The sequence below is a fragment of the Bubalus bubalis genome, chromosome 4 (assembly GCF_019923935.1).
Source record: "Bubalus bubalis isolate 160015118507 breed Murrah chromosome 4, NDDB_SH_1, whole genome shotgun sequence".
NCBI classification, from domain to species: Eukaryota; Metazoa; Chordata; class Mammalia; order Artiodactyla; family Bovidae; genus Bubalus; species Bubalus bubalis.
The window spans coordinates 54,475,648-54,502,000 of NC_059160.1; the positions used below are offsets into that span (position 1 = coordinate 54,475,648).

At 42.1% G+C, this 26,353-nt stretch overlaps 1 protein-coding gene across 2 annotated transcripts in view; it reads left to right on the plus strand.

The window, feature by feature from the left end:
* Positions 1–26,353, plus strand: part of GNPTAB (N-acetylglucosamine-1-phosphate transferase subunits alpha and beta) — an 85,444-nt gene that overhangs the window by 15,739 nt on the left and 43,352 nt on the right. For both annotated transcript variants that reach the window (XM_025283627.3, XM_025283629.3), the window contains exon 2: positions 19,675–19,760. In XM_025283627.3, the coding sequence (XP_025139412.2) occupies positions 19,675–19,760 (86 nt within the window). The remainder of the gene's footprint in view (positions 1–19,674; positions 19,761–26,353) is intronic.

Sequence of the window (26,353 nt, forward strand, 5' to 3'; positions counted from 1 at the left end):
GACTGAGCGGCTGATCTGATCTGATCTGATTCTGGTGCCTTAGAAGAGACATGTTTAAATGTACAGCTTCTCAGTGCGCATACCAATTGACTGAACTTGCCCAAGAGATGAAACTTTTTTGCCATCTCTGCGCTCAGCGTTCTGGACTCAAAGATGTTATCTTTTGTTATTTTGGAATCCCTGTGCCCCAGCAAAGCACTTAAATCATTCATTTAGTTAGGAAGATTTCTGTTCCAGCACGGTGCCAGGCCCCTGGGAATAGAGCAGTGAACAAAGCCCCCAGGTGCCTGCAGACAAGGAGTTTATATCCTGGTTGTACAGTAAGACATTAAATACGATTTATTTACAATTGCGAAAAATGCTAGAAGGGGAGATTATTGTGAGAGAGACCCTCAGGAGAACCTACCCTGTAGTGACTGGGTCAGGAGAGGCTTTCTTGACGTCATTGGAGCTCAGAAGGGTCAGAATTACTGAGGCAGAGGACCGAGAAGAGCAAGTCTGCTCTAGGCCATTGGTTCTCAGCTGGGAGTGATGTTGCTGCCTCACCCCCACCCTCTGAGGCATTTGGCAAAGTCTGGAGGTATTTTGGGTTGTCCTGACTAGACATGTAGCGAGTAGAGGCTAGAGATGTTGCTAACACTCTACAATGCACAGGACAGCTTCCTCCAACCCTCCCCCACCCCAAGCAAAGATGGTCCAGCCCCAAACATTGGTTGTGTCCCGCCTTAGAAACAGCACAAAGGTCTTGAAGTTAGTGAAGGCCCATGAGGCTGGAGAGCAAGAGGAAGTGTGATCTAGGGGAGGTTGGTGCAGTGGGTGGTGCCCTGTTGCCAGCCCTTGGTAGATACCATTCAAGGTTACTTACTGTGCGCTGGCATCTAAGGAGTGGAGGCCAGGGATGCTGCCTGGGATCCTGTCCATTACCGGATATCCATTACGGGATGCTGGACATCCTGTAATGGACAGGACAATCCCCACAGCAAAGAGTTGTCAGGCCCTACATGTGATAGTGCCAAAGTTGGGAGAGCCTGAGTTAGAGGGAACAAGAATGGCTGCAGGGCAGTCAGTCAGGGGCCTTGGACTAGGCTGGTGGAGGGCAGATAGAGAGGAGTGGACAGATTTGAGAGATTTGGGAGGCACAATCATCTGGCCTTTATGTTTCCTTACGTGCCAGACACTCCCCTGATATCTTGGGATATAACTAAGCAAGACAGACAAGTTCATTTGTCCTCCCACACCCTAACTATAGGTACTTGGTGAATATTTACAAGTATTTATTTTTGCTCACTGATTATGATTGAGCCTGTGAGGAAAGGTGGTTTAAAAGTGATGCCTCAAATATATGCGGCATCTTACATAGTGCCTGGTGCAGGGTGCTCAGTAAATGCTAATTAAAAGCCAAGTGCTACATCCTAGTGCTGTTGTTCCCTTGACTACAATGCTCTCGGTAAGACAGCAGGGAACCTACCTTCTGAGCTGACGTCCCAGGTCACACTGAAGAGAATATTAATCTCTTCTTAGAGTAGAAAAGTTCAGGTGATTTCTTTACCCGAGTATGCTTTATAGTGGTTGATATGAAACCATAGGGGGCAAGTGCCATATTAGTTTAATACAGCCTGCACTTTACAGTAACATCTGTTATTTTAAGGAGAAGGCAATGGCACCCCACTCCAGTGCTCTTGCCTGGAAAATCCCATGGACGGAGGAGCCTGGTGGGCTGCAGTCCATGGGTCGCTAAGAGTCCAACACGACTGAGCGACTTCACTTTCCCTTTTCACTTTCATGCATTGGAGAAGGAAATGGCAACCCACTCCGGTGTTCTTGCCTGGAGAATCCCCGGGACGGGGGAGCCTGGTGGGCTGCCGTCTATGGGGTCACACAGAGTTGGACACAACTGAAGCGACTTAGCATAGCATAGCATGTTATTTTAGTTTCTTATGAAATGTAACAAACAAGTGTAGCTGTGATCGGTGAGGTATATTCATAACATATCATTTTAAGTCCTTACTGTCTTTAGATGATTTCAGTCTTGTGATCCACATGCAGTATCTTTAGCAGGTGATTAGTCAGCCTGTGTGTGATTCATACATACACTAAATTAAGCAAGGGAAAAAATGATCTTTCAGAAATGTTACATCTAAGTCACCCCTGTGCTGGGGGAGGGTGTGATTTTGTGATCAGACAAAACGAATTCTGTGATCGGACTAAAAACTGTGTTGTGCCCTTTAAAATTGCTTCCTAAAATTGTTTCTTCTTTTAGGTTCTAGTTTATCCCCCCTTCATTATCTCTTTCCATTAACTTCATTTCTGTTTCTTGACTAATTATAAATTGGATAAAGTTTCTTTACCACATTTTCCTGAGTCCGTTCACTCAGCAGAGATCAGTGGAGGTACTCACCCTGGGCTTGGTACTGTACTGCCTAAAGACACAAAGATGGTTACTTTTCTTTTTTGCTGTTGAGGAGCTAACTGTCCAATCAAGCCAAGCAAACAAACTTAAGATGCATTGTGATAAATTAAGTCGAAGAGCTAGGCCTGGGTGTCAGGGGAAGTTTTTCATCTGAGCTTGATTGTGAAGGAGATGGCTGAGGGAAGAAAGGGGAGCCCCTTGCTACTCCCCAGCCCCCTTGTAAGTGAAGGAAGCCCTGGGTGTAAAGGTGTGGGGTGAGAGGTAACTCTCACCTTCTAGAACAGAAGTGGTTCTTGTGGTGACCCAAGGACGAAAGAGCAGATAAAACCACGGAGGGCCTTGGAATGCAGGAACAGAAAAACCAGACCCTTATTGTCCTTCCCTCACCCATGTGGTAATTATTAATGGATTTCAGGTTCTCCTGAGCAGTGTAACCTGTCTCCCCTCCTACCCCATAGGGAGAAGATATTTGCCTTACTCTTCCAACCCCCCACCTAGTATACGTGCCTCATCCAATCAGCAAATGACCTACAAGACCCCTATCCGACTCGTTGTATCCTGGGTATAAAAGTGGACTAAGGACCCCTGTTCAATGTCAGTTCTCCCTTGAACTGGCCCACTGTTCTAACAGCGTCTCCCACTCTAATAAACTTTATTTCCCTCCTCTCTGTCTCATGTCTGGAAACTCTTTTCCAAAGTGCGCCTGGACCGCGACAGTTCTGAAGGGTCGTAGAGCGTACCCGGGAGTGATGCTGGAGAGGCAGGCAGTGGCTGGTTTAGGACTTGCCTGTAGAGTGACTCCAAAGAATTTGGATTCCTCCTGAAGAAAATGGGGACCATTCAAACGGTTTTAAGCAAGAGAGCCAGGAGTCAGATCTGTGTTTAAAACGGTTGTTCTGAGGTAACACGGATGGTGAATTGCCGGCAGGCTGAGACCTGGGAGCTGGAAACTGTGGGATGTAATAGGGATCCAGGAGATCCTGCCACACTGGGTGTGGTGTGCAGAGTCAGCGGGCTTTGCATGTCAACTTTTTAAATTATTTATTTTTGGCCGCACTGGGTCTTTGTTGCTGAGCACAAACTTTTCTCTAGTTGAGGTGAGCAGGGGCTAGTCCAGTTGCGGTGCACGGGCTTCTCGTTGCGGTGGCTTCTCTTATTGAGGAGCACAGGCTCTAGGGCCAGCGGGCTCCAGTGGTTGTGAACATGGGCTTAGTTGCCCCAAGGCATGTGGGATTGCACCCCTGTCCCCTGCGTTGGCAGGTGGATTATTAACCACTGGACCAAGAGGGAGGTCCCAGTCCCTGGCTTAAAATGAAAATCATTCCTTCTCTGGGATGTGCAGATCGGAGGGGAGTTGGCTCCTCTGGGTTGGGCTTGGTTGGCTCTGCTCCACATATCTTTCATCCTCCTGGGACCAGTGGGCCCGCCTGGGCATGTTCTTCTCAGGGCAGTGGGGAAGGCACAAAAACCAGGCAGATACTCCCAAACCTCCTGAGGCTGAGACGCAGAATGGGGGCACTCACCTTTTGTTCCTTGAACACATCAGATTTGTGTCCCTCTTAGGACCTTGGCACTGTTGTCAGCCTTGGAGCACTGTCCACAGACCCCCATGTTCCACATGTCTCAGCTCAGAAACTCCTTCTTGGATGGGCCTTCCCCACCACCCAGCCTAGAGCAGGCTCTTTTCCTAGGTCACTGCTGTTTATAGTCCCATCTTCTTCTTTTTTAAAATAGTACTTAGTTTCAGTCTGAAAATGTTTATGTGTGTATTTAATATCTCATCTCTCTCTCTCCGCTCTCTAGTACGTAGGCTCTGTGGGAGAAGGGTTTCTGTCTTATTCACCACTGTATCCTCAGCCCCTGGAATACAGCCTGACACTAAGAGGTGGAATGCAGAAAGATTCTTTCTTCCTAGTATCTAAACATGGAAAGGTCCCCTGAGTGATCAGTGTCTAAAGTGAACCTTAATGGAAAATATATAGGTTTAGTTGATATTAGTTGATATGTAATTATATTAGAGTTCTTCAGAGAAATGAAACCAGTAGGATGTATGTATATATGAACATGCATGCTCATGGGCACGTGTGTGTGTGTATGGAAATAGACTTATTATATGGAATTGACTCACAGGATTGTGGAGGCTGACAGGTCTCCAGGATCTGCATTAGCAAAACTGGAGACCCAGGAGAGCCAGGGATGTAGCTCCAGTCCAAGTCCAAAAGACCCAGGAACCGGAGAAGCCAATGGTGTAGTTCCTACCTGAAAGTTGGCTGCACAGAGACCCAGGGAGAGCTGATGTTTCAGTTCAAGTTCGAAGGCAGGAAAACTGGTGTTATGGCTCAATGCACTCAGATCAGAGGATATTCTCTCATACTCAGCTTTTTTGTTCTATTTAGGCCATCAACTGATTAGATGAGGTTCTTCTACATTAGGAAGGAGGGCAAGCTGCTTTACTAGTCTAATTTCACCTGAAAATACCCTAGTTGAAGTTTCTTTCTATTCCTAATTTGCTGAGGTTTTTATTTGTTTTAAATAAAAAATGGGTTTTGAATTTTGTCAAATACTCTTCCTATATCTATTGATAGGATCATAAGATTTTTCTTCTTTTACCTATGAATATGATGGATTACATTAATTGATTTTCAGATGTTGAACCAGCATTCAAAAACATGTATCTAGAATAAATCCCACTTGGTTATATTATATGATTCTTTTTCTGCATTGTTAGATTTTATTTCATAACAGATTTTCACATCTATATTCTTGAAAGTTATCAGTTTGTAGTTTTCCTTATAGAATGAATTAGAAGGTATTCACGCTGGTTCTGTTTTTCTGGAAGAAATTGTAGAGAATTGGTGTCATTTCTTCCTTGAATGTTTGGTAGAATTCACCAGTGAACCCATCTGGGCCTGTTGCTTTCTGATTTGGAAGGTTATTACTTATTGATTCAAATTATTTAACAAGTAGAGGCTATTCAGATTATATGTTTCTCCTTGTTTGAGCTTTGGTAGATTGTATCTTTCAAGTATTTGGTCCATTTCATCTAAGTTATCAAATCTATGATCATAGAATTGTTCATAATGTTCCTTTATTACTCCTTTGGGAGGAGTATTGTAGTGATTTCCAAAATCGTGTGGTAAAACACAAACAACAAAATTTGCATTTTAATGATTTTTAAAATTATTTGTTTGGCTGCACAGGGTCTTAGTTGCAGTAGATCTAGTTCCCTGACCTGGGATCACACAGGCCACCTGGATTGGGAGTCTGGAGTCTTAGCCACTGAACCACCAGGGAAGTCCCATTTTAATAATTTTTAAGTGTATCAACAACTCCATGGCATTAATTACATTTACTTTGTTGTGTAATTGTTACCACTGTCTGTTTGCAAAGGGTATCCATGACCCCAAACAGAAACTTGGTAGTAAGTAGTAACTCTGTATTCTCCCCTTGGGCCCTGGTAACCTTTAGTCACTTCCTGTCTTTATGGATTTGCCTATTCTGGAGATTTCATATAATGGATCTCTCATACACTATTTGTCTTTTCTTGTTCTGGAGTTTCTGCTTGTTTTTCAGTGTTTCTGAGCGGATGAGAGATTGGAGTTGCCACTCTGCTGTTTTGCTGAGGTTCTGTTCCAGGATGATAGTTTTGGTGGTTGTTTTTTTCACATAATATTTTATCAGACATTTTACCATTTAACTAGTCTGCATGTTCCATAAAGGAAGATCTTTTGTTTTGGTTGTTGCTGTGTGTCTTAATTTGGAATGGTGCCATATAATATCCGCTCGTTGACTGAATTAAGTTACTAATTTTTAGCAGTTTAAAACCTGCATAATTTTTAATAGCTTCGTAATATTTGTGTGACTGTACCTTAATTTCAGAGAAGGCAATGGCAACCCACTCCAGTACTCTTGCTTGGAAAGTCCCATGGACGGAGGAGCCTGGTGGGCTGCAGTCCATGGGGTCGCGAAGAGTCAGACATAACTGAGCGACTTCCCTTTCACTTTTCACTTTCATGCACTGGAGAAGGAAATGGCAACCCACTCCAGTGTTCTTGCCTGGAGAATCCCAGGGACGGTGGAGCCTGGTGGGCTGCCGTCTATGGGGTCACAAAGAGTCGGACATGACTGAAGTGACTTAGCAGTAGCAGTACCTTAATTTACTTCCCCAATTACCTATTGTTTAATTATTAAAACTGTCTTCAGGTTTTATTTATATAAGTAATAGTGATTATCATCATATTTATACAGAAGTCTTTGGGTACACCTATGTTGATTTTCCTGGCATGTATTTCTAGAAGTGGAATTAGCCAGAACAAAAGACATGAGCATTTCTGTGTTCCTTTGAATCATATTGCTAATTGCTCCTCAGGAAAGGGTTTTTTAAATGACTTTACAGCTATTTAAGTGGCACCCCACTCCAGTACTCTTGCCTGGAAAATCCCATGGACGGAGGAGCCTGGTGGGCTGCAGTCCATGGGGTCGCTAAGAGTTGGACACGACTGAGTGACTTCACTTTCACTTTCACAGCTATTTAAAAATATATAACCTTCTTGCCTAATTTATGACTTCTTTGCAAAGCAAACTCATAAAAAGAGAACTCTGCTTGGTGAATTAAAAAAATTTTTTTTATCCAAGTAACAGTATGAGATTAAAATTCAGTTGTCGGTGGAGGTGAGTTGCAGTAAGCACCACAAGCAGGTATTTTGTAAAACTTGTCTCATTTCACTAAACTTTTTTAGGACAATTAAATTTTACCAAAATAAACAGGTAAAACTTAGTTTGACTAATTTTGACTTCTTGTTATAATAGAAATATTTACCAGGTTCAACTACACTTTTATGTATACTTTGGATATATTTTTCACATGATATATTGTAATTGTTTCATATTTGTCTCCCTAATAGGCTGTGAGACCCTTGAAGGACTAAATATGTTCAGTGTTCTTTCATTGTCTTACTACCTTATATTTCCTTTAGTACTTTGTAGTTATTAGAATCGATGGATTTATATCAGGTCACTTGATTTTTTTATAACGCCTTTTGGGATAAGGGATTATTATTTTAATTTTACATTTGGAACTTACAGGGCTATAAGTGTCTTGTCTAAAATCACAAAACTGGGGGCTGGGGTCCAGGCCTCCTTTTGTGACCAGAACTTAATCTTTAAGGAATGAAAAGCTACAGTGCGGTCCAAGAGGACATTGTGCCGTGTGGAAATGGTCAGTAATTGTGACCTGTCCAGTGCAGTAGCCACTGACTACCTGTGGCTGGTGGGCACTTGAGGTATGTCTAGTGTGACTAATGTGCTGAGTTTTAAATTCACCTTAGTCTTAATTTAAATAACTATGTTTGGCCAGCGGGGATACCAATTTTTTGGACAGTCCAGGTCTAAACTCCTAGGTAGAGTAACTGTTTGCAAGGACATGCTAGCAGGGCACTGGGTTTAAAGTCCCCCCTGCCCCCCATACAATTCTGTGATCCTGTAACCTCTGAACTATAAGACAAGTGAACCTGCATATATGTACCCAGGAAGTTGGTTTGAATACTCCTGAAACCATCTTTGGTATGGTTATTTCCGCCCCCCTCCCTTTTACTTTTATTCAAGTGTGGTTGAGATTATTTTTTGCCATTTAGATAAAACTTTTTATAGTAAAGTGTACTGTCACAGGTTTAACATTCTTCATTCTATGTTTTATTTACTTTTTAAATAGTGGATCTTCTTATTTAATTTATTTGACTGTGTCCAGGCTTTGTTGTGGCATGCAGGATCTTCCTGCAGCACCTGGACTCTATTTGAGGTGCATGGGCTAAGTTCCATGGTATATGGGATCTTAGTTCTCCAGCCAGGGATCAAACCCATGTCCCCTGCATTCCAGGAAGGAGTCTTAACCACTGGACCACCTGGGACACGCAAAGACTTAATTCTGTGTTTTAATATAAGTTCCTTTATTATTTTGTCTCCTATCCCCTCAGTGGCAGTCCTTTCTTTGCTTCTTTTTTTGTTGTTCTTAGTTCCCTGACCAGGGAGTTGAACCCCGCCCCTTGGCAGTGAAAGCTGAGTCCTGACCACTGGACCACCAGGGAGTTCCCTCTCTTTGCTCCTGTAGTCTCTTAAAAATCTCAGCTTTCTCCCAGGAAAAGGAGAGAGATTTTGTTAAGCTATTATGTTGAACCCTGTCCTTGATTATTCCTTTTCTCCAACAGTAATCTATTTCACTTGTGTTCATTTAAAAGCTGAACAGTAAATATTCATAAATCATTTCATGCAAGTCAATGATTAATCCTTAACAGGATGTCTGCTCCCTGATAACGAGCCCTGGTTCCCATTTTGTGCCCTTTAAAATGGTCAGCAAATGTGTGTTGTGTGTCTAATTATGTGAAGAATTCACAAAAGGTAGAAGTGGTCTAGGAAAGTATCTTTGAATTTAATTAATATTTGAGTAAATAGTGGTCATGCGTCTTGGGTTTAGATCATTTCCAGTATGTGAAAAATGGAAACTACTCCAGTTATTAAAACCACTCTAGTTATTTTAATAACCATTCAATGCTTAATATGAAATGGGTTAATCTCTTGTTTTAGCCACTTTGTGTTGAGAAATGAGATCAATTGACTGTGTCCTCCCAAAATCTACAAGCTGAAACTTTATTCCCAGTGTGATGGTATTAGGAGGTGAGGACTTTGGTGATTAAGTCATAAGGGTGGAGCCCCTATGTGTGAGATTAGTGCCCTTATAAAACAAACCCCAGAGAGCTCTCTTGCCCCTTCCAACATGTGAGGTGACAGAGTATGAAGACAGCCATCTGTGGACCAGGAAGCAGGCCCTCACCAAACAACAATCTGCTAGCACCTTAATCTTAGTCTTCCCAGTCTCTAGAACCGTGAGAAATTGCCGTTGTTTATGAGCCACCCAGTCTGTACTGTCAGAGAAGCTCTAATGGACTGAGGCAGGAAAATGAGCATGTTTCATCAAATGTGATTAGAAAACGCTGCTGGTGATGAGCAGATTTGACTTTCTGATTGGTATCAAAGGAGAAGGTTGATTACTGGAAAAAAAAAAAATAGAACTTAGAATATCTCTTAAGTTATCTTGGTCTCTCATTTAGCACCTGTTAACACAAAGTATATTTGGTTCTCAGAAACTGTGAAGAACTTGCAATTTAGGAATATTATAAACTTCTGATGTGGTTATCAATGTATGAAAATCTCTGTCAGAGTTACTTAGAGTTCTTGCTGTTTGAGATTGGAGGGTCTCAGCATCTTAAGTTTTATAAGATCGCATGTCACATTTCTACATTCAGACACTGAGGAGGGGACATGTGTTTTAATGGAGAGAGTTTTGCACCCTTGTGTGCTGTCATCTCTGTATCTCCGGCCTTTAGCTTTTACCTTGACTCTTTGGGACTGGATCTGAAAGCAGGAAGTTCTGATGGGAAACCATGGAGCGGTAAGCTGTTCTAAGGTGTTTTGCCTTATAAAACTAGTAGCCATAATCACTCATTCTAGAAAGTTTTATTGATTTTGTGCCAGGCACTGTGCAGGGTTGTGGGACTAAAAACACAGAGATCAAGTTCCTGGATTTGAGTTGCTCGCAGAGGTGTAGACAGATATTTAAACAAGTGAACAGCTTATACTGTATGTGGCATGTAAATGCTGTCTCTAAGAGACCTGCGAGCAGTTGGCAGGAGTATTGTGCAGCTCTGTTGGATTTGCATGTTTCATCAAAACAATCTTGTGAAGTCGGTGCTGTTGATATCCTCATTCTATAGGCGAAAAAGTTGAAAATGGAGAAGTGCCCTGGATTTTATTATTAAAGTCCAGATTTAAACTCATGTCTTCTGATTGTAAATCTTATGGTCCTTGCACTGTATACCAGATCCCTTCTTAATAATTACTTCCGTCCTCCTCTTTTTAAAAAAAGGTTTATTTTTATTTATTTATTTGGGTGCACTGAGCCTTAGTTGCTGCATTTGGGATCTTTAATCATGGCATGTGGGATCTAGTTCCCTTGACCAGGGATCGAACCAGTTTCTCTGTATTGGGAGCTCAGAGTCTTAGCCACTGGACCACCAGGGAAGTCCCCCTTCTTCCCTTCCTTAACTGGGAAACCCCCAAAGGATTACAGAGCTGGCACTTCATTCTCTATAATCCTACCACAAACGTGCATTCAGTCCTCTTCCGGAACCATCAAAGTCATCAGCAAAAGTGTGCACCAGTTTTAAAACTGAAGAAAATCTTACCAACTGAAAATTGTAGCATTTGTGGGCAAAAACCAGCTAAAGGACTATTAGACATTCTACAAATGTTAAGGAGAAACACAACTTTTATTATGTGACTTGTGGTTATTTATAAACATGCTGCTGTTGCTGCTGCTGCTGCTGCTAAGTCGCTTCAGTCGTATCCGACTCTGCGACCCCATAGACGGCAGCCCACCAGGCTCTCTGTCCCTGGGATTATCCAGGCAAGAACACTGGAGTGCGTTGCCATTTCCTTCTCCAATGCATGAAAGTGAAAAGTGAAAGTGAAGTCACTCAGTCATGTCCGACTCCTAGCGACCGCATGGACTGCAGCCTACCAGGCCCCTCCGTCCACGGGATTTTCCAGGCAAGAGTACTGGAGTGGGTTGCCATTGCCTTCTCCGTATAAACATGCTAGGGAAACAGTTTTGGGCCATCGAATTACAGATGGTAAACATACCAGTCTCAACCGGTTAAATGACCACATTCATGAATGTGTATTTGACAAAGCTGGCTCTGTGTAAATAAGCATCGGTGAGGCAGCCGGGTAACAGCTGGGCAACGCTGAGAGAGCCTGGGCCAAGCTAAACAGGAACATGGGCTACAGCCTTGGGTTGATTAAATTTCAGCACCACCGCACACACTGCTTCTTGGCCTGGAGTGTCTCTTTGGGTCACTGTAGTCCCTGCCTCACAGTTGGTACCTTGTTCCAGGGATTCGAGACGGAGGGCATGGTGGCACGATGGAGCTTGTGAGTGTGTGTGCACGCCCTTTCTCCTCTGCGGTCAGCACTCAGACTCACTTTGGCTGCCATTTTGTAAAACTAACCAGCAATTGATCTTGAATACCTTCTATGCCATGATTATTAAAATGGAGTCTTAAAAGTTAAAAACATTTTGGATTAGTAGAATAAACTACCTTTAGATGATTTTTAGATAAATTATTAATAATACATTGTTTATGTGTTATTTCAGAGCTCATATAGTATTTCAGAGCTCATGCAGTATTTTAATAAATAGCATTTTAGTTTATCGTGTCTTAAATTTTTACCAATGAACTACCGTTAGTAACAGAGAAAAGTACTCTGAGAAGAATAATGTAGGGGTGTGGGTGTCTGTGTGTGGAATAGCTCAAAATGGCAAATAGGACATTTTTTTTTGTTTGTTTTGTTTTTATTTATTTATTTAATTTTATTTTATTTTTAAATTTTACATAATTGTATTAGTTTTGCCAAATATCAAAATGAATCCACCACAGGTATACATGTGTTCCCCATCCTGAACCCTCCTCTCTCCTCCCTCTCCATACCATCCCCCTGGGTCATCCCAGTGCACCAGCCCCAAGCATCCAGTATCGTGCATCGAACCTGAACTGGCAACTCGTTTCATACATGATATTTTACATGTTTCAATGCCATTCTCCCAAATCTTCCCACCCTCTCCCTCTCCCACAGAGTCCATAAGACTGTTCTATACATCAGTGTCTCTTGTGCTGTCTCATACACAGGGTTATTGTTACCATCTTTCTAAATTCCATATATATGCGTTAGTATACTGTATTGGTGTTTTTCTTTCTGGCTTACTTCACTCTGTATAATAGGTTCCAGTTTCATCCACCTCATTAGAACTGATTCAAATGTATTCTTTTTAATGGCTGAGTAGTACTCCATTGTGTATATGTACCATAGCTTTCTTATCCATTCATCTGCTGATGGACATCTAGGTTGCTTCCATGTCCTGGCTATTATAAACAGTGCTGCGATGAACATTGGGGTACACGTGTCTCTTTCCCTTCTGGTTTCCTCAGTGTGTATGCCCAGCAGTGGGATTGCTGGATCATAAGGTGGTTCTATTTCCAGTTTTTAAAGGAATCTCCACACTGTTCTCCATAGTGGCTGTACTAGTTTGCATTCCCACCAACAGTGTAAGAGGGTTCCCTTTTCTCCACACCCTCTCCAGCATTTATTGCTTGTAGACTTTTGGATCGCAGCCATTCTGACTGGTGTGAAATGGTACCTCATAGTGGTTTGGATTTGCATTTCTCTGATAATGAGTGATGTTGAGCATCTTTTCATGTGTTTGTTAGCTATCTGTATGTCTTCTTTGGAGAAATGTCTATTTAGTTCTTTGGCCCATTTTTTGATTGGGTCATTTATTTTTCTGGAGTTGAGCTGTAGGAGTTGCTTGTATATTCTCGAGATTAGTTGTTTGTCAGTTGCTTCATTTGCTATTATCTTCTCCCATTCTGAAGGCTGCAAGTAGGACATTTTTTGAAGGTTAGAGTTGTATTTTTATCAGATGAGTTTCCCATAAAATTTTTGCATTGCTACCAACATAATGTTTCAGATGTCTTATAAAAATGTTGTTCAGGAAGTTACGCTTGCTTCCCCATGTTGGCCTTTCATATCTATGTGCCTGTCATTGCTTTGGTGCTGTTTGATATCAAAGGTGGAACCCATATCTCCTTCTCTGGGAATTGCAAGTCCAGGTGGACGGACCAGTTGTCCATTGGGCACAGCACGCTCCCTATACCTTTTATTTGCCCATGTCATGGGAGAATCACCGTCCTGCTCTAGCAGCACAGTGGATTGATGAAATAGATTAAGTACTTAGTTCCTAGTTGAGGAAGGTGAGGCCCACACATTTGTAACTTACCCAGCATTTCATAGCTCCCAAGCCAGAGAGCAGGGCGGTTCTCTTAGGAGTCTCCCAAGTTCTCAGATCCAGCCTTCTCTTACATCACTTCTGCAGTAGCTAGGTAATATTTACTAAGAAGAAAATGGTATATAATGTGCTGGAAATGAGTTTATAGTTAACAGAACTGTAAGTCATTCTCTCCCCTCAAGCAGTTTGGCCTGTCAAGATGCTAACATGGGATGAAAGGCAAGTAGCAATAAAGAAGCTAAATGACGCAAGGCCAGAGGTTTTACAAGGCAGTGGGCAACCGATTTCCAAAGAAGTGATAGAGCTAGAAGTTATTCAGTTCTGAGAAGGAAGCATTCAGATTGGGCTAAGAATACAGAAAGGCTTTGTGCCAGAACAGAAGCTTCATTTTACGGTAGTCAGTGTTTCTCTAACCTATTTGTCTTTTGTTTACTGCTAATAATTGCTGAAAACTATCTAATTCCATGTGTAAGCCTTTTTTTTTTTTTTTTTGGCTTCCTTGTTGTTTGGAAGGTGTTCATATTTTTGTAGTTTACCCTAGGAACAAACAATTTTATAATTGCACAAATTTCTACTCTTGATAGTATTAAGAAAATAATTTGACGCTAACCCTTAGATGAATTTTATTTGATTTACAAGTTTCCTTTTTTCATTTCTCATTGAGCATAATACTTATTCATCTAAAAAAGTTTGGAAAGATTTTCATAATAATGTTTAGTTGACAGGAATAGCAGAAAGGGAAATGGTTATGATGGAAGAGAATCAAGTTCAAATGTTGATGGGCTTAGGACCAAGGACAGAAGACCCAGAGAGGAGGTGAGGACAGGAAGAGACCCAGTGTCCTTATGGAGTTGACATGTGGGCATAGGAGGACGCTCTGATAGCCACACAGTTGGGTGCCTCCTTAAGTCTAGACTTTTAGGAACGGCAGGGATTTCTAAAACAGTTTGGTCAGGCCCCCTTCATTATACAGATGAAGGAATAGCCAAAAAGGCTAAATAACTTGCTCAGAGTTACTCATGTGCTTCCCAGGGCATGCTAGTGGTAAAAAACCCCACCTGCCAATGCAGGAGACCAAAGAGACGCAGGCTTGATCCCTGGGTTGGGAAGATCCCCTGGAGGAGGGCATGGCAACCCATTCTAGTCTTCTTTGCCTAGAGAACCCCATGGACAGAGGAGCCTGGGGTGCTGTGGTTCCTAGGGTTGCAAAGAGTTGGACGTGACTGAAGCAGCTTAACACATATGCATGCAAAGGTCACTCAAAGTGACAGAGCTGGGATGAAAACCTGCATCCCAAGTAATAACCCAGCATTCCTTCTGTCTCCCCCAAGGTCTAAGAGTGGAGAACTCTGCACTAGAAGAGTGTTCCTAAATGTGTTAGAGAAGGACCCTTCGCTGTTGCTGTTCTTTCCAACACACTAGAGTGGTTTGGAGATGGTGAGATTAGTTTATCTGATGAAGGAAGGCACGTTATGTTCATATCAGCACATCAGCATTGCCCAAACATTGGTGAAGCTCGTGCTCTCTGCTGTTTTCTCCCCACCTTCCAGGTGGCCCTACTAACTGAGGACAATTATATTGAGCTTTATTTTTTTGTGGCTTATTTTACAAGAAAAATAGATATACTGGTTGTCCTTTTGCAAGCTACCAAGGAATATTGATGGAGAGTCACTTCCTTTTGAGCTCATAAGCTGATACAGATAAATACAATTGTATTACTGAATATAGATACGTAGTCTTTTATATATTTAGCAAAACAGATGGCATTTCTTAGCTATGTGCCTGTCATTGGTTCAGTGCTGTTCAATATCAAAGGTAGAGCTCATTTCTCCTTCTTTGGGAATCAGCAAGTCCAGGTGGACAGGCCAGTTGTATGCACTTACAACCTCAAGTATACCATGACTAAAGTGGGACTCTCGAATCCCACCAGCTCTCATCCCCTCTATACTTGCTCCTCCCATGTCATTAAATGGCCCTAGTCTGTGTTCAGTTACTCATTCTGCTGCAGCTGCTGCTGCTGCTGCTGTTGCTAAGTCGCTTCAGTCGTGTCCGACTCTGTGCGACCCCATAGACGGCAGCCCACCAGGCTCCCCCGTCCCTGGGATTCTCCAGGCAAGAACACTGGAGTGGGTTGCCATTTCCTTCTCCAATGCGTGAAAGTGAAAAGTGAAAGTGAAGTCGCTCAGTAAGTGTCTGACTCTTCATGACCCCATGGACTGCAGCCTACCAGGCTCCTCCATCCATGGGATTTTCCAGGCAAGAGTACTGGAGTGGGGTGCCATTGCTAGAAACGCTGAAAACCTAGCGATCGCCTTGATTCTCTTCTCCTTCACTCCCCTCTCCCATCTGGGAGCAGATCCCTCTACCATTCCTTGTTTCCCAGATGAACTGCTGACAGACTTCCATTTATCCTTTAAGACTCTGCTAACGTTGCTGGAATCAAGACTGCCGGGAGAAATATTAATAACCTCAGATATGCAGATGACACCATCCTTATGGCAGAAAGTGAAGAGAAACTCAAAAGCCTCTTGATGAAAGTGAAAGTGGAGAGTGAAAAAGTTGGCTTAAAGCTCAACATTCAGAAAACAAGGATTGTGGCATCCGGTCCCATCACTTCATGGGAAATAGATGGGGAAACAGTGGAAACAGTGTCACACTTTGTTTTTTTGGGCTCCAAAATCACTGCAGATGGTGACTGTAGCCGTGAAATTAAAAGACACTTACTCCTTGGAAGGAAAGTTATGACCGACCTAGATAGCATATTCAAAAGCAGAGACATTACTTTGCCAACAAAGGTCCATCTAGTCAAGGCTATGGTTTTTCCAGTAGTCATGTGTGCATGTGAGAGTTGGACTGTGAAGAAAGGTGAGCGCCAAAGGATTGATGCTTTTGAACTGTGGTGTTGGAGAAGACTCGTGAGAGTCCCTTGGACAGCAAGGAGATCCAACCAGTCCATTCTGAAGGAGATCAGCCCTGGGTGTTCTTTGGAAGGAATGATACTAAAACTGAAACTCCAGTACTTTGGCCACCCCATGCGAAGAGTTGACTCATTGGAAAAGACTCTGATGCTGGGAGAGATTGGGGGCAAGAGGAGAAGGGGACGACAGAGGATGGGATGGCTGGATGGCATCACTGACTCGATGGACGTGAGTCTGAGTGAATTCCGGGAGTTGGTGATGGACAGGGAGGCCTGGCGTGCTGCAATTCATGGGGTCTCAAAGAGTTGGACACGACTGAGCAACTGAACTGAACTGAACTGAACGTTGCTTCTAAAGGGCAGTCTTTCCCGGTATCTTCCTGGAAAGAGTCAGGTGCTCCTTCAGTGCAGCTGTAGCCTGCAATAAAGTTCTTTATTAAAAATAATCAACTATAATTCCTTGAAGTCAGGTAACTTAGCTTAATTCTCTTTGTAAATATGGTACCAGGCACATTAGACTCAACACAGTTTAAAATTAGTTGTTTTATTTATTTTTTGATTTTTTTATTCTTCTAAAAAATTTTTTTGGGCTGTGCTGTGCAGCATTCAGCATCTTAGTTCCCACATCTGGGGTTGAACCTATGCTCCCCGCGGCGGCAGTGCGGAGCCTTGACTAGCTAGACTGCCAGGGAAGTCCGTAAAATCAGTTGTTTTTAAATCAGTGCTTTGAGTGGGAGAGTTATTAATTTGTGGTGTTTATGAAACATCCCAGTGAAGTGAGGTTGTCAAGGTAGGCAGAGGCCAGGTCTTGAAAAGTCTGAATGCCAGAAAAAGAAGCTAGTAGCAGTTGTAGCTCATTTGGGTCCACAGGGCCTTCAGTGTAGCCAGCTGTTGTCATGTGACTGCATTCTGGCCAATAAAAATGGAAGGTGTACATGCAGCTTCTGAGAGTCTCCTTAAAAGAGGGGCTTGTCTTCCCTCGCTCTCCTCTTCTGTTGGCTGGAGTGATATCTAAGTGACCGGGGCCCCCACAGTCATCTTAGTGTATCAGGGCCGCATCCTAGGGTTGGTAGAGCAGGACCCCAGAAGAAGCCTTGGCAAGAGCGAAGGCCTTCCCGGAAGGGGAGCAGAAAGGGCACATTAAAAGGTCAGATAGATGGGATTGAGCTGGCAAAGGAGACTGAAAAGGAGCCACCAGAACGATGGGTGGAAAACCAAGAAAGTGGTTCAAGAAGGAGGCACTGGGTGACGCTGCCATCTGAGTAAGATCGCAACCAGGAAATTGTCATTGGGTTTGACGCTGTGGAAGCCTTGGTAGGGCCAGTGAAGTGGTGAGAGCATAAGTGGTGCTGGAGCAGCTGGAGGGTGGGTAGGAGAAGTCTCTCTGAAGATAGCTGCCCTTAAAGAGACAGAAAGTTCAGAGTAGAGTGACTAAGATGGAGGGGATTTAGAGGGGAGGGAACGTTTCCCTGAGATGATGGAATATGCTGATATGCTAATGGGAATAATCCTATTGAAAGGGAAAGAGAAAGGAGGCAAGGTCTTGAGAAGATGAGTTGATGAGATCCAGACAGAGGATGAGTGTTTGCAAGGATGGGGGACACTTTCTCTGTTGTAAAGGGAGTGAAGAAGAAACTGGGGCACGTGTGTAGGTAGGTTTATAGATTTGGGGTGCACGCATGAGGGAGCTTTTATCTAAAGCTTTCCATTTTCTCCTGAAATGTTGAGCAAGGTCAGCTGAAACCTCCACAGGTTGTAAGGTCACCATCCCCCATATCTTGTCCATCTCTTCTGTTGTAACTCATGTTCTGTGCTGCAAAAAGTTCCCCGTGTTTTGGATGGATCATGTGGCTGCCTTGAAGTCCTCCAGTGCCCCCGTTTCCCACAGCACACATGGCAGGTCCCCTTCAGGGCACCCTTCCTCAGCCCCATCTCTCTTTAGGTACTCTGTGCTCCAGCCAAAGCCACTGGAACAGTTGCCCTCAAACAACCCCCATTGCCGCCTCTCAACCTTTGAACATGCCCTCCTGGCACTGACCTTTTCTCCCTACCTGGTGAACTTGTTCTCCAAGACTCAGTCCTCATATCACAATGCACTAAATCCCTTTGACTCCCCTCCCCCTTCCACAGGCCAGAAGCTGTAGCTTTTATTTACATAATTATATAACTATCCTTTTGAATTTTTTTTTTTAAATTTTATTTTTTGGCCTTGCCACACGGTATGTGGGATCTTAGTCCCCCAGCCAGGAATCGAACCCATGGACCCCCTGCATTGGAAGCACAGTCTTAGCCACTGGACCACCAGGGCAGTCCTGAACTATCCTTGTACTGTAGCTCATTCATTTGGATAGAGCACAGTATAGGGCAGGCACTGAGTGAATGGATGAATTTTGATTGCTTTACCTGTTTCTTTTGCAATTCTTTATTTAAAAAAATTTTTATTGAAATATAGTTGATTTACAATGTTAATTTCTACTGTACAGCAAAGTGATTCAGTTATACATATGTATACATATACATTCTTCTTCTAAAAATTCTTTTCCATTTTGGTTTATCATAGATATTGACTATAGTTCCCTGTACTATACAGTAAAACTTTGTTGTTTACCTGTTCTATTTATATCCTCTAACCGAAATTCCCACTCCATCTCTCTCCTACCCCCTCCCTGGTATATATATAAAACTGCATTTTTTTTTTATCCATGCCTCTGTTAATGGATATTAGATTGTTTCCAGTCTTGGCTATTGTAAATAGTGCTGTTGTGCATGTATATTTTTGAATTATATTTTTGTCTGGATATGTGCCCAGGAGTGGGATTGCTGGATCATATGGCAGTTCTATTTTTAGTTTTTTGAGGAACCTCCTTGTTTTTTTGAGGAATCTACTCTTTTCCATAGTGGCTGCACCAACTTACATTCCCAGCAGCAGTATGGGAGGGTTCACCTTTCTCCACACTCTGCCAAGCATTTGTTATTTGTAGACTTCTTAATGATGGCCATTGTGACTGTGTGAGGTGGTATCTCATTGTAGTTTTAATTTGCATTTCTCTAATAATTAGCAGTGTTGAACATCTTTTCATGTGCCTGTCGGCCATCTGTATGTCTTTGGAGGAATGTCTATTTAGTTCTGCCTATTTTTCAATTGGATTGTTTGTTTTTTGTTGTTGAGTTGCATGAACTGTTTATATATTTTGGCAATTAAGCCCTTATTGGTCACATCATTTGTAGATACTTTTTCCATGTCCATAGGTTATCTTTTTATTTTGTTTATGGTTTTCTTTGCTATGCAGAAACTTGTAAGTTTAGGTCCCAATTGTTTATTTTTACTTTTATTTCTGTTGCCTTAGGTGTCCTTTAGCAATCCTTAATGAAATTAAGATGAAATGAAAGTTATATACTCTCAATATTTGATGCAAAGTAAACATTGTTTCTTTTTCTTTCTTTCCCTAGGTGGTTCTGGAATGGAGCCGGGATCAATACCATGTTTTGTTTGATTCCTACAGAGACAACATTGCTGGGAAGTCTTTTCAGAATCGGTGAGAAGAGACCACTTTTGGAGAGTAGCTTATTTGGGCTCAAATGATAAGTTGTGAAATCACCCATGCTTTATATGGAACAGTTGAAGGGGTCTTTCCAAGTTGTAGATATGATTTAGCTTGTCACACGTGAAGGAACCTTGTAATCCATCCTCACATTTCTAGGGATGACAAATTTGATTCTCAAAGAGCAATCCTGCCTTGTTGAGTATTGAGTACTTTAAGTTACATGAGCTCACTCTGTCCTTGACCCAGTTCTGTGAGGTAAAGATAATTCCATCCCCCTAGGATGAGAAAGCCAGATGGCTACTCTGTAGCCAGTTCCAAGCCCCAGCCAGTTTGCCCATCACTGTGTTCATAACCAGGGCATCTGCTGTGGCATCCACCAGGACCCTCACATGCCCTTGTGGTCACCACACCTTGCTGCCTCGCTATGGGGAGGAGCAAAGCACCTCACATGTGGGGTCTTTTTCTCCTTAAGGCCAAGCTTCTTGGTGCAGCCACTCCTGAATGCTGCCTTCACCCTTCCTCTTCCTTGGAGATTTCTTTCTGCCTCACGAGGCAGACCTCAGAGTGCAAGCAATCTTTTCCAACATCCTCCTTCCCTCTCGCAGCTAAAATGAATCACACAGGCTCTTTTCCTGTTTTGCCTGTAAAACTGTTACTTACATTGTTTTATATCATAAAAGCAATATATGTCTGTGGTTGAAAACAGTTCAAGCAGTACAGAAAAGTAGAAAGTAAAGCCTATCTCTGTCTCATTCTGAATTTCCCCTGACCCAGAGCAACCATGGCAAATGAATTTTTGTTTTGGATTCTTCTGGTGTCTATCCTTTTAACCTAAAAAAAAAAAAAGAATGGAAAACAGAATTGTCTCCTTTTTGACTTACTTTATGCAGTATCTGTTGAACTCCTTTCCATTGTAATGGTACAAGGCTAGTCACTGTAGGGCATGGAGCAGGGGGTGACCAGAAACAAACATGGGGTAGCCAATAAAGCTAGTTACCCTCTTAGAAGACAATTATGTAACTATCAAAGGCTGTAATCAGAAATTTCCCTAGGTCCTGACTGTTTATTTTCCCTGGAGAATAGACTCCATGAGTCCTCTTTACCTTCACTGAACCAGAAAACCTAGTAAAAGTATAACTAGTAATTGGTGTTGATTGGTGCACCTCGAACATTTTCTGGGAGTGCCTCTAGACTACATCAGCAATTTATACGAAGCTCTTGTTTCTGTTTAGAATTACTGCCTGGCGCCTCCATCCACTTGTTATGAGTACCTATGTGGTTCCTATCAAATAAGTAGTTTTTATAAAAAGCTATGTCAATTAGTTTTAGACGTATGCACTATTATAGTCCTGAACATCTCAGCGAGGAAGGGCTGTGGGATTCCTTGAGTTCACTTAAAGCTTTACTCTTTAGTCCTTAAAGCATCCTGTGTATGAGTGGCATCCCTGAATTTGCTCCTTCAATTAAGGTTGAATCTTTGAGCCCTACTCTGTTTTAGATGCTGAGATCTGACTCTCTACTATAAAGCATTTTGCAGTTACGTAGGGGAGATAGCTTATCAACAAGTACCTGAGGAAGTAGGGAAACTCTAGATCTTTCTCTTAGGAGCTCTTAAAACAGCAGTTTCCAAAGACACGGGGTGGGGGACAGTGTGGGGGGGCGGCAGTGGAACCAAAGCTACTTTTATGACAACATTGAGGTGTTATTTGCCTTTTTTATTGCATTGACATTTGCACTCATCGTGTGAAAGCCATGGTGGGTAAAATTGCAACACCATTACCACATATCTGCAGGAGTCAGAAAAATGTTGAGTTTGCTTAAGAGTGCTCCTGAAACGTCAATTTGATTATATCTTGGCCCTGTGAGTACACATTTTCTTAATGTTGCGTGTGATGCAACGGAAAGCACACTTCAAGCACCACATGGTGCCTGTCTTGAGGAAAAGCCCTCATGCACTTGTTTTTAGTTGCAACCTGAACTTTGTTTATTTCATGGATCATCATTGTTATTACTTGAAAGGACAGATGGCAGTGTCAGTACTCAGGCTTGGTTATATTTGGCAGGTATTTTCTTTGCGGTGAACAAAGCAATCCTGTGTTTGAAGGGAAAGAAACAAAGTCATTATGCCAATGATAAAATTTGAGCTTTCAAGTGAAAATTAGAATTTAAGAAAACTTGTTTCCACCCCTGTGAGCCTAACATTTCACAATATTATATAAAGACTTCTTTGATTAGATTTGCAGCATTATCCAAGAAAATCACATTTGTTAATATTATGTAAGAAAATTAAGGAAATACATCACCATGTGGCTGAGCTGCGTAACTCAAAAGTAAGCTTTTGTTTTCCAGATAACCAATGTATTGATGTTATAGAATTTTTTTTTTTAATTTTATTTTATTTTAAACTTTACATAACTGTATTAGTTTTGCCAAATATCAAAATGAATCCGCCACAGGTATACATGTGTTCCCTGTCCTGAACCCTCCTCCCTCCTCCCTCCCCTAGAATTTTACCTCTCACTGAATTTTTGTTTTGTTTTTTGAAAAATACTACTGTTTTCATTTAAAACAGCACATGAAGGGATTTACTGTTGTTTTTAAATGAATTAATATTTTTTAAATGTCTGACTAACTTTTGAAAATGGCAAGTGTGGGTATTTACAAACTATAAACAAGCTTTGGGGCTCCTTAAGAATTTTTGAGTGTAAAGTGTCTGGACTCTAAAAAGTTTGAAAATCATTCCTTAACATAGCAGTTCTCAAGCTTCAGTGTGCAGCAGAATTCCACAGAGGGCTTGACAAAATGGAGTTTCTCCCCACCTCCAGAGTTTATGCATCTGTAGGTCTCAGGGGTACAGAGAATTTTCATGTCTTAAAAAGTTCACTGGTGATACTGAAACTGCTGGTTTGGTGACCACGCTACGAGAACTGTTGCAGTAACGGATTTGTAATGAGACATAATTTTCCTACTTCTCCAGTTTTTATTTTAAAACAACGCTGATTGTCCTAAGCAAAGCTCAATGTGGCTGTCTTTTTCACCCCAGCATTTGTGAGCACTCAGCCTCCTCTGTCTGATGCTGTGCTGCATGCTGATGGTGCCTCTCAGCCTTGACAGAGCCTCAAAGCTTTTAGAAGGAAAACTAGCTCACGCAATCTAGATACTGAGGTCAGCTCTCTTAATCATGTTCTCTTTCTAAAGAGTATGTGTGTGTTCTCAGTATTTCTTCTTACAATTTTGTTGTTGTTTGGTTGCTAACTCTCTGTGACCCCCAAGGACTGTAGCCCATGATGCTCCTCTGTCTGTGGGATTTCCCAGGCAAGAATACTGGAGTAGGTTGCCATTTCCTTCTCCAGGGGATCTTCCTGATCCAGGGCTCAAACCTGAGTCTCCTGTACTGCAGGCGGATTCTTTACTGCTGAGGAACTAGGGAAGCCCCTCCTAATTTTAGGTTGCATTAAAATGTAGTTTGATTTTTATGCAGGGATATTTCAAAATTACCTAATTTTGATGATGACAATAAAAGGTAATATTACATGGATGTTGATGGTTGGATAGCTCTCCAATTCAGGGAACATGAACTTGGGCAAACTCTGGCAGATAGTGAGGGACAGGGAGGCCTGGTGTGCTGCAGTCCATGGAATTGCAAAGAGTCAGACATGACTTAGCAGCTGATGAAAAACACCATAACATCATATGTTCTAGTATGTTTTAAAATAGCCATAATTTTTATAGGAAGTTTTCAGTGTTTTGCTAGTGTTTCTGCATGTCTTTTTAATGTTGTCCCTGAATGAAAAAAAAAAAAAAAATTCCCATTCTATATGCCAGTATCAAGTGAATATATAAATTATGTACTGCTACTAATTGTGAGGTATTAAATTAGGGGCTCAGTTTTGTCATCTCTAAAATGCAGATATTAGATTAAGTGTAAAATCTCTTCGAGCTTTGGTTCTCAGATGCTATTTATGTTCTAAGTTTTCTTTGCTTTATGGAATGTAGAACCAAGGGACTATTAAGTGCCTTCATATTCATTTAAACTAAAGTGATTAAAATAAGAGTGGTATCACTGTCACCTCGGCTTTGGTTCTGAATCATAGATCACTTACTTAGTCTTCAGCTCTAAGATAAAGGCTTCCTTCTCATCTGGAGACTAAGATAGTGGTCTGTGGTTAGATTGAAAGCCTCAGACTCACTGTGACCATGTCTAAGAAGTAGAAAAACAACTGACTCACTGGCCAGGGGCAGATCACAGGATCTTCTCAGGGTTGTCAGTTTAACACCAGAGAGTTAGGTTGATCATGTAATACAGTCTTAGTAGAAGAGCCAGGACATAAATGCATTATATATTTAATGTTGCTTTCCTTGGTTGAGCTTGTAGAGATAATCTGTTGACTATTAAAACAATCTTTAATAGCAGATAGTTACTGTACAGGAAAACTTTGGAATGTGCATATTTCTCCTTCCTTTTTAAAAGCCTTTCTAAAATATGTCACTTAAGTGGGATTTTTGTTGTTGTTAATTGGTCTGTACGTAGACCACAAGATCCCCTGGAGAAGGAAATGGCAACCCAATCCAGTATTCTTGCCTGGAGAATCCCATGGACGGAGGAGCCTGGGGGGCTACAGTCCATGGGGTCGCAAAGAGTCGGACACGACTGAGCGACTTAACTTTCACTAACTTGAACTTAGACTACCTGTGACCTAACTCACATATAGGTAATGTGAAGCATTCTTTTTTTAATAGAAGAGACAACTGTTTATGTTGAGGGAATGAACTGATAGTTATTTGGACAGTATATACATATTAAACCCCACTGTGTCTCAGGCACTATTCCTAGGCACATAGTATTGAACAGGAGGAACTCATTGACCTCACACAGAAGTGATATTTTAGTGGGGGAGGCTTTTATTTATTTATTTTAATTAAAAAATTGTGAACTGTAATCTACATATAAGTCAGTAGTTCTCAAAGTGGGTTTCTGGACCAGCAGCATTGGCATTACCTGGGAACTTGTTAGGAATGCAGTTTCTGGGGCCCCCAATCCAGACCTAGTCAATGAGAGACTCTGTAGATGGAGCCTAGCCACCTGCTCAGCAAGTCCTATAGGTGCTTCTGATGTCTGCTGACATTCGGAACATCCATATAGAAACATGCAGAAGAAAATCAAGAGAAAGTAGTGTTTGCATATCATGACAGTAGGGCGAGAGAGCCTGAGAGTGTATGGGAAAGAGAGGAAGGAATTAATGAAGATGGGCACAGAACGTGTGACACCATTTCTGCCTTAGAGCTGGTCAGTGTAGTGGAAGACAGAAAAATAGCACAACCAGTATGCTAAGGACTCCTTAGAGAGTGGAGTACAGTGGAAGCTGCCTGTTAAACGGTACATTTTCTTTGTGAGAGATGAGGGAAGAGGGCGTTTGGGGAATGAGGAAGTAGTTAAAAGAAGCAGGAAAGAAAGGATATTCTAAGCAGAGGAAGTGTGTTCAAAGGTACATAAGCCTGCAAGCTCTTACCCTGTTTGGGTAAGGGCATATAGCTCGCACGTCTAGAGCATGAGGTATGGATTATGAAGTTTAGATTTCATTCTGCAGGCAGTGATGCACCTTGATGGGAGGACTCGTAGATGTTCAGCTGTCACTTGTGCCTGAGTATGAGGTGATTGATTCCACATTTTTCCCCATGAAACTCTGGGTCCCCTGGTACCTCTTTGACTCTTGTTTCTTCTTAGGTTCTTCCCTTTGCTCCTGTTTGTCTCTGTCACACTGGCTTCTCATTCTTTAACCATGCCAGATAAGCAGCTGCATCAGGGCCTTTGCACAGGACATTTCCCTTCTCTGGGCTCTACTTGCCCAGTTGCCCACATGGCGGCTTCCTCACTTTCTTTACCTCTTTGCTGAAATGCCAACCTTTCCAGTAAGGCCATCTCTGATCTCCCTATTTAAAACTGACTCCCCCCCGCCACACATAAGACCTACACACACTGTATATCCCCCTTTTCTGCTCCATAACATTGAATATCATCTGACTTCATTTATTTGGTTTATTTCCTGTCTTCACCTTTCTAGAATGTAGGCTTCATGAAGGCATGCATTTTGGTCTGCGCTGAGTCCCCAGCACTTAGAACAGTGCCTGGCACGGCATATACTAGTGCTCTGGTGATAGTTATTCAATCAGTGGATAAATACTTCTTTCATCCAGTCATCTCATCTTCTTTTAAGCCAGAAGTGATTATCACTCTATTTTCTTCCTTCCATAATTTGAATGATTTATCCCCCAAACAGCATTATTTCTCCCTGAGATTATTAACCTGTGGCCAAAACAGATTGTTAAACATTTTAGTCTTTGGAGCCCTTTGTGCGCTGGGGGCCCGATCCTGTGCCTGACCTGTGAGGAAGACAAAGAGGAGGGTAAGCTTGGCCTAAAAATAAAACAACCCCCCTCACACCCCCTAAAAAAAATAACCCTGAAAGTATAGTGTTCCTTGGAAAAGATCAAACCGGAAACAGAATCATCCAAAATACGTCTTACGTTCCCATGAGCTCTGTAGTATAGTTCCAGAGCAAGCACTGAAAGATGGGTAGGATCTT